The sequence below is a fragment of the Microtus ochrogaster genome, chromosome 21 (genome assembly GCF_000317375.1).
Source record: "Microtus ochrogaster isolate Prairie Vole_2 chromosome 21, MicOch1.0, whole genome shotgun sequence".
NCBI classification, from domain to species: domain Eukaryota; kingdom Metazoa; phylum Chordata; class Mammalia; order Rodentia; family Cricetidae; genus Microtus; species Microtus ochrogaster.
The window spans coordinates 2,174,243-2,182,823 of record NC_022022.1 but is presented as its reverse complement, the minus strand read 5'-3'; the positions used below and the strand labels follow the sequence as shown (position 1 = coordinate 2,182,823).

At 45.2% G+C, this 8,581-nt stretch overlaps 1 protein-coding gene across 1 annotated transcript in view; it reads right to left on the bottom strand.

Annotated features, from left to right (window-relative positions):
- The window catches only part of LOC101979959 (high affinity immunoglobulin gamma Fc receptor I), a 10,796-nt gene extending 5,753 nt beyond the window's left edge, over positions 1-5,043 (bottom strand). Inside the window, exons 1-5 of the mRNA XM_013349841.1 lie at positions 4,934-5,043; positions 4,575-4,719; positions 3,638-3,696; positions 3,235-3,255; positions 2,070-2,327 (exon numbers count right to left, since the gene is read on the bottom strand). Of these exons, the coding sequence (XP_013205295.1) occupies positions 2,070-2,327; positions 3,235-3,255; positions 3,638-3,668 (310 nt within the window). The 5' untranslated portion in view covers positions 3,669-3,696; positions 4,575-4,719; positions 4,934-5,043. The remainder of the gene's footprint in view (positions 1-2,069; positions 2,328-3,234; positions 3,256-3,637; positions 3,697-4,574; positions 4,720-4,933) is intronic.
- Between the last annotated feature and the right edge of the window lie 3,538 nt (positions 5,044-8,581).

Sequence of the window (8,581 nt, the reverse complement as noted above, 5' to 3'; positions counted from 1 at the left end):
CACAGAGACCTCTGCACACACAGCAGGCACACAGAGACCTCTGCACACACAGCAGGCACACAGAGATCTCTGCACATACAGCAAGCACACAGAGACCTCTGCACACACAGCAAGTACACAGAGATCCTCTCCAAAGCAAGGTGGGGCTGAGAACTGAAAAATCTCGTCTCCAGGCGGTGGTGGCATACGCCTTTAGTCCTAGCACTCAGGAGGCAGGGGCAGGTAGATCTCTGTGAGTTCAAGGCCAGCCTGGTCTACAGAATGAATTATAGGACAGCCAGGCCTACACAGAGAAACCCTGTCTCAAAATAAAACAAAACAAAACAAAATAAATCTAGTCTCTTCTCAATGGCTAGGGTTTTTTTTTTTTAAGTCTTTGGTGAGTCTTTCTTCCCTGATTTAGGGATGGTGACTGACTGGTCCACAATTGTTACGTAAATATGTACAGATTCTGTTGAACTCCTAGGCTGGTCCATCAGCAGAGGACCCAAATTTTGGAAGAAAATAACTAAACAAATAAATAAAGCCCTCCAGGCCTATTTTTTTTAAGCTGCCAGGCTTTTGTCTCAGATCAGGGGGGTGAGGAAGAAGCCGGTCATCTTGGAAGTTTGCCACCTTTATTCCCTAGATGGCCTTCTTTCTATCTTCCTGCCAGACAGACAGTGTCTTAGTGTCTTAGCATCCCCAGACAGACGGAAGGTGACTGAGCATCAGCATAACCTCAATGGAGTCCCCACTGTTGCACAACCATGGCAAAACATTTTATAAATAGGATAGAGGGAGCAGGAAGCAGAAAGCCTGGTATATTAGATGACAGTCAAGAACTTCTGTTTCTTTTGTGGGGGGAACCAAGCCACAAAGAAATTACCAACACTTGAGGAACCCAGAATATATAAAGAGTTCCGATGAGCCAATGGCTTTGGGAGAAGGAGCTAGAGAGATTTCTTAACAGGCTCAGCAGGCCGGATGGTGGTGGTGCACGCCTTTAGTCCCAGCACTCGGGAGGCAGAGGCAGGCGGATCTCTGGGAGTTCGAGGCCAGCCTGGTCTACAAGAGCTAGTTCCGGGGCAGGCACCAAAGCTACAGAGAAACCCTGTCTCAAAAAACCAAACCAAAACAAAACAAAACAAAACAAAACAAAAGAGGCTCAGCAGTTAAGAAAGAGTGCTTGTTATTCTTTTAGAGCCGTAATTCTCAACCTGTGGGTCACAACCCCTTTGGCAAACCTCTATCTCCAAAAAAAAAATTATTTACTATATGATTCATAACAGTAGCAAAATTACAGTTATGAAGTAGCAATGGAAATAATTTTACGGTCTGGGGTCACCACAACACGAGGAACTGTTTTAAAAAGTCGCAGCTTTAGGGAGGTTGAGAACCACTAGTCTAGAAGACCTGGGTTCAGTTCCCAGAACTTAGTCCTGCTACTGCTGATGACTCCAGTTCTAGGAGGTCCAGCACCCTCTTCTGACCATCAGGGGTAGGTCCTTGCACACATGGCATACAGATACACACACACACACACACACACACACACACACACACACACCCCTAAAATGCAATACCATTTTAAAAGAAAAAAAACATTGGCCAAAAGGCTAATCAGGTACTTTATAAAGACAAGTAATAAACACACTAAAAGTGGTCAATACCACAGTCACCAAAAAAATTATAAATTAAAACCACAATGTGAAGCCACTATACACAATCAGAACGATACAATGAAAAACACACAAGAGAGCTGCCATTGAGGAAATTTAAGACATGTTGCCATAAATTTTTGACAAAGATAAAACACAAGAGCCTGAAATTTTTCTTGAGACATTGTACCCAAAACTGGTCCAATCTAGAGCGCTAGGAGTACGTATGATCTTGATGTAATGTTTTAATTATACTGACTTGATTGGACCTGGTAGGTCCTTAGAGCTGATACATTCACTCATATAAAGTCTCACATACACTCTCAGAGAGAAAGGGAGACAGACAGACAAACAGACAGACAGCATTCTGGCACCCGCACAAAAGAAGACCTTGGGATCCCCAGCCCTCCTGCCCCGTGCCATGTTTACCTGTGTGGATTTCCAACTGTACAGGGTCGCTTGGCATTGAGAGACCGGTCTGGCACCTGTATTCACCACTGTCCTTGAAAGTGGCCTCAGTGATCCTGTAACTAGGCGTGGAGACCTGAAGGACCGTGTTGTTCAGAAGCCACTTTGTGGAACTGCCTCCAGGCGGGTGGGGCCCCTCACACCATAAAGTGACATTTTCCTTCTGGAAAATACTGACCCACGGAGGCTGCAAGGTGATCACAGCCTTCCTGTCACTGACTGTAGGAAAAAGAAGAGGAAGGGAGAAGACGCTAAGTGGAGCTAACGCAAGGACTGCGAGGGATTGGTAAAGTATCGCTTGCACAAGGCGAAAGTATATGTAAGTCAGTTTGAAAAACTTAGCAAGTGGAAACCCAGGAAGCCAGCCGGTCCGTAAGAGCCCCGCTCTGCATTGGGAGCCTTTGGAGTTGTTTGATCCCAGTACAGGGGTTAGGATTTGGTAGCTAGTGATGAAATCATTGGTGTTTAAGAAAGTGGAGTTTTAAACCAGAGCAAACTGCCTTGAACCAGATTCTCTACACTCAGTGCTAGGCTGTCTTTGGGGGGAAACTGAGGCTCAAGCCCGTGAAGCCTTTCTGTCTGAGGAGAACCACCTATCTCTGCTTTCTTATAAAAGAGACAAGTTGGGGGGGGGCTAGAAAAACCAGCCGGACAGGGCTGCTTCTGGGTTCCCACAATTATCTGCTTTTCTGAGCTCACTAGGCTAGTGGTTCTCTACCTGTGGGCCACAACCCCTTTGGAGGTCAAAATGACCTTTTCACAGGAGTTGCCTAAGACCATCGGAGAACACAGATGTTTACATTACAGTTCATAACAGTAGCAAAGTTACAGTTATGAAGTAGCAATGACAATAATGTTATGGTTGGGGGGTCACCAAACATGGGGAACTATATTAAATGGTCGCAGCTTCAGGAAGGTTGAGAACCGCTGATCTAGGGATTTAGTTCAGCAGCCAGGGCTCACTCAGAAAACCTTTTGTAGAAAACCCCCTCTAAATACAGAGACGGTCACTAAGAAATCTTTCTCCTGCTTTTATTTCCCCTGTGCTCCTCCCTCCAGGTTAATGGAAGCCACCCTTTGAAAACAGGGAAGCAGCAGATGAGAAATTGATGGAGAGCCCACTCACCCACTTGTCCACCGCCTGGAACTGCAAGAGACCAGAGACACAGATGTCAGTTGGGGAATAGAAGATACTGGTAACGAAGGGAGAATTGGGAAGAGCTCACATCAACTTTGAGGACCCAGCTGAAGTCTCTTGAGAGACTCACCATCCCTCTCTTCCCAGATCAAGTACCAAGAGAAGGGATGGGTATTCATGATACCCTCTTTATTCTGATGGAAGCTTGCAGGTTTAATGCCACCAGAGGGTCCCCTTCCTATCCTTTGGAAACAAGCACCAATAAATGATTGGATCCTTGATACAGCCGTCTTTAGACTTGAGTTCTTAGGCTAACCAAACAATGACGTAACGTCTTGATCGCCATGGCCAGAGCCAACTCCCCCAACAAGCCTCCCTGAGCCTAACTTACCCCAAAGGAGCAGGGTCGTTAGAAGCCACATGTCACCTCCAAGCTGGTAAAAATCTGCACTGTGTAAGACATTGAAGAGACTCTAGTAAAGGCTAGGAACCAAGATTAGAAAAGAGGAAGGAAATGACCACTTCTGCCCACTTGCATTATGGTTGTGTTCCTTTTTTCTGGGAAATACATCCTTAGTTCTTTCCTCCTCTATAACAGGGTCTTCTGTAGCCCAGGTTATCCTCAGATTTACTATGTTGCCAAGGATGGCCTTGACTCCTGATCCTCCTGCCTCTACCTCCCAAGTGCTAGGATTATTATAGCCTTGTACCACCATGCCTAGCTGCATGCCCCTCCCACCTCTCTCTCCAGGGTGATGCTGTAGCCCTGACAGCCTGAGGCTCACTTGTGGACCAGGCTGGCCTTGGCTATCCAGAGCTCCACCTGCCTTTGCCTCCCACTTGGTAAGATTGGAAATGTGGACCCCTGTTCCTGGCTTTCCATCCCTGATGTTTAGAACCTTTCTCCTCCATTCTCAAAGCCCATAGCCCATCTCTCTCCGTTTAAACTCTGTCTTTAGTTTGTTTACTCATTTTGTTTTGTGGATGCTCAGAGTCTGCTGGAAAGGCTCAAGTTTTAGTGGTGGTACTCCCTTCCAACTATTTTCTCCCTCTACTGTTTATATTTCTTAAGGAACAATTATGACAAAACTCTATTTTAAGATTGGTTCACAGATTGGGTAATTTTATCATTTGGATCCAGAAACTTCTTACATCAGCCTCTCTGAGAGTTATGAAAAGAGTCCCCCTAGCACAAACTGGCCTCTACATAGGAAGAGTCAATCATTCATAGCAGTGAAAAGTGAAGTCAGTAATATATAAGCCATCATCCTGAAAGATACTATGGATTTATAACACTTAGGTTAAATCCAAGGAGACGAAATGCTTACTATAAATATCACAGAGACAGTTAACTTAGGCCGGTAGACAAGAACATCCTAGGAAAGGAGGTTCAAGGTTCAAGTTAGCAGCTCTGTGCCCTCAGTCAGAGTGGGGTCCTTAGAGAGCTGTGAAGATCTAATGATTCCAGGGATTCTGTTAGGAGAGAAAGACAGTTAAACAGAAAGAAGGGTGGTTCAATGATGTGGTGGTTACTTTGTAGACAGAATTTGCTGTCCTGCCCTGTCCCACAGCCATTCAGTCCCAAAGAAACACACAGAGGTTTACATTAATTATAAACTGTTTGGCCTGTTAGCTCAGACTTATTATTAGCTAGCTCTTGCAACTTAAATTAACCCGTAATTCTCACCTATGTTTAGCCACAGCTTGGTACCTATTCTCAGTGGGGCATTCTCATCTTACTTCCTCTGCATCTGGCTGGTGACCGTGCCTCTGCCTTTCCTCTTCCCAGAATTCTCCTAGTCTAGCTGCCCTGCCTGTACTTCCTGCCTGGCTACTGGCCAATCAGCATCTTATTAAGCCAACCTGAGTGACAAATCTTTACAGTGTGCAGAGCATTGTCTCCCAGCAGGGACTTGACTAGCAGTCTCACTAACAGTGGGTCACCCCACGCTTCTACAGCATCAGGAGCAGCTAAAGATGCCGTCTTGACTCTCCACTGTGGCTCATCCCCTTGGTTTCTGTTGGCCATGAAGCCATCTGCACTAATCGTACACTACTCTGAAACAGAGCTTGCCATGAGAAGAAACGAATGCTCCCTGTTGTAGTCTGCTGAGATTCCAAGACTGCTTCAGTGAAGTAGCTGGCTGACACTCCAGAAAGAGCTCTGGGTATCCTGAGAGACACAGGCAAGCCTCAATTCACTAAGATTCCATCAAATGCCATTTTCGCCGGGCGGTGGTGGCCTTTAATCCCAGCTCTCAGGAGGCAGAGGCAGGCGGATCTCTGTGAGTTTGAGGCCAGCCTGGTCTACATCCAAAGCTACAGAGAAACCCTGTCTCAAAAAACAAAAAAAAAATACCATTTTCATAATCCTCACACTATGTTCCTTCTGTGGTTTTCTGCTGCACGGATGCACCATCATTTGAGTTTATCAACTTCTCTTCAGGCACATGCAGGTAATCTCTAACCATTATGACCAGAACTGCAGCATCTTTAAATTTTGAGTTACTCTTTCCTTAGGACACATTCTAGACTCAGATAAAGGCTGCCGGAGCTGAGAGTGGTGGTGTCTGCTTACTATAGTCCCGTGCTTGGGAGGAGACGGGAGGATTGTGAGTTTGGGGCTAGCCTGTGCTACACAGCAAGGCTCATCTAGAAAAAGAAAACCTGGGTGGGATTTGATATACAGGGCACACAGAAGAAAAGTCAGATTAATGTATCAGCATAACTCACATTTGTGTGTTACTAATTATTCTTCCTATGTATTTTCTCACTTAGTCCCAGCAATAACCTAGAAGGGGATGCCATTGTTGTCTCCATTGTACAAGTGAAAAAAAGAGTCAATTCAACTACTTGTGGAGTGGGGGGAATAACATGTAAATATATATATATATATATATATATATATATATATTAAAAAGCAGAATTAAAACCAGGCAGTTTGCTCCCCTTCACATCCTCACGAGCACACTATAACACTGGCCCCTTCACTCCTGAAAATTCCAAAGTCAGTGTGATCAAGATAGCATGGTTATGCTAGAGGGATGGTTACCATGACCTTAAAGGATAAAATGGTTTTTTTTCTAATAAATATCTATAGTTCCCAAATAAAATGCCCACTGCCATCAATCTGAATGCCTATAAGAAAGAACTAGGAACATGGGAACATGGGACACATCTCATAATTAACCAGACAGTAGTGTCTAGCATTTAATAGACAATGAAAATCATGATGCTCGCAGGGCTCATGAAAGAATACGCAAACATCTGTATCATGGATATGTCCACATACAGATGATCTGTAATGACGGCCTCACTTTTATGCACGTCACAGTTTTAAAATGACTTCAGGGCACGTCTCAAACATGAATAGAAAGAATTACGTGCTAATGTCTTCTCTACCGTGGGAAGTTACCTACGGCCAGTTGTTGGTCCAGCTCTAAATGAAGAAAATTTAAACCCACAAAGACTGACTAAAACTGCTTTAGTCGTTTAAAGAAGCAGCAGCCAGTAATGCGCGCCCCCCCCCCTCTCTCTCTCTCTCTCTCTCTCTGTGTGTGTGTGTGTGTGTGTGTGTGTGTGTGTGTGTGTGTGTGTGTGTTACAGGGTCTCATACATCCCGGGCTGAAGACGACTTTGAATTTCTAATCCTCCTGCTTCCATCTCAACAGTGCTAGGAGGGCACTGTCTGCTACCATGCCCATTTCTATGGTGCTAAAGATGGAACCCAGGGTCTCACGCATGCTAGAAAGTACTCTACCAACTGAATTACACCCCCAGCCCCACAATTCCTCCTTTAATGACCATATCTTTCAGGAACTAAATGGAAGTTGTGCATAATTGGGCTGGGGAGATAGGTGACTCTACAGTTGCAGCACCTGCCAGGAAAGTTTGGAGGCCAGGGTTTGAATCCCCAGACACCAAAGAAAATTACAGACAGGTGTGGCTGCCCTTAATCCCAGTCTCAGACTGCACAGACCTGGATGCCTCAAAGGAAGCTAGCTAGCAAGATTAGCTGTATCAGCAAAGACTGTGTTTGATTGAGAGATTCTGACGAAGTCTTTAAAGAGAATCCCAAATATTGTTTATAAATGTTTGTTCACATTTAAAGGGGGATATGCTATAGAGATTTGCATTGGTATGGATCTTGGTTTACTGATGCAAATTCAAGGTCAATTTTGTTATATGTATATTTCTGCTCTTGATTAAGGTATTGAGTTTGTGCAGCTCATTTAAAATGTAATGAGAGATGGCTCAGTGGTTGAGAACATTGCCTGCTCTTCCAAAGGTCCTGAGTTCAATTCCCGGCAACCACATGGTGGCTCACAACCATCTATAAAGAGGTCTGGTGCCCTCTTCCGACCTGCAGGCATACCCACAGACAGAATATTGTATACGTAATAAATAAATAAAATAAATATTTAAAATGTAGGGCGGAGGAAGCTCATCAGCGGGGCCACGCGCTGAGTGCTCGTCACTCCCCGGCCCCTGGGAAGGTCTGAGACTGGGCCCTCTCCCCCCGCGGTGAGTTCCCAGAGAGCAGGGCTCCGCGCGCAGGCAGACTGGGCAGGAGAGGCCCGCACCCCCATGGCGGGCGGATGCCCCCCTCGCCGGAGCTTGGAACAGACTCAAGGCCGGCGGCACGAGTTCAATGGCTGAGGTGAGGCACGCGCCTCATAGCCCAATTCAGACTACTCTCCCCCGCCCGCATTAGAGGATTAAAAAGAAAAAAAAAATTTAAAATGTAATGTATAATTAAAAAGCAGGTTAATATAGTTGCCTATAAAAATCAAGCTTGTAGTCAAGTTAGTCAAGTTTTTTTTTGTTGTTGTTGTTTTTTTGGTTTTTCGAGACAGGGTTTCTCTGTGGCTTTGGAGCCTGTCCTGGAACTAGCTCTGTAGACCAGGCTGGTCTCGAACTCACAGAAATACGCCTGCCTCTGCCTCCCGAGTGCTGGGATTAAAGGCGTGCGCCACCATCGCCCGGCAAGTTAGTCAGGTTTTGTAGATGTACAAAGATATGTTTCAGACGAATAGTTATTCTTCATACCTTTCAAAGACTAACAAAATCTGGCATTTAAAATGTTTTAAGAACTTTTCATGACAATGAGACACATCTACTCCTGGCAGTACCAATCTACTTCAAGAAGAGATGGGCATCGAAGAGGCTCCTTATGGAGTTTGCTAGCATTTGGGCAAGAAACTGCTCTTGCCTGGACTGCTTGATGCTATGCTGTATGAACTGCACATACAAGACCCACAGAAAAATGACTGCTGAACTTGCCTAAGGTGAGACAGTCCTTCAGGGTTTCTACTTCATGAAAGAGTCTGCCAGA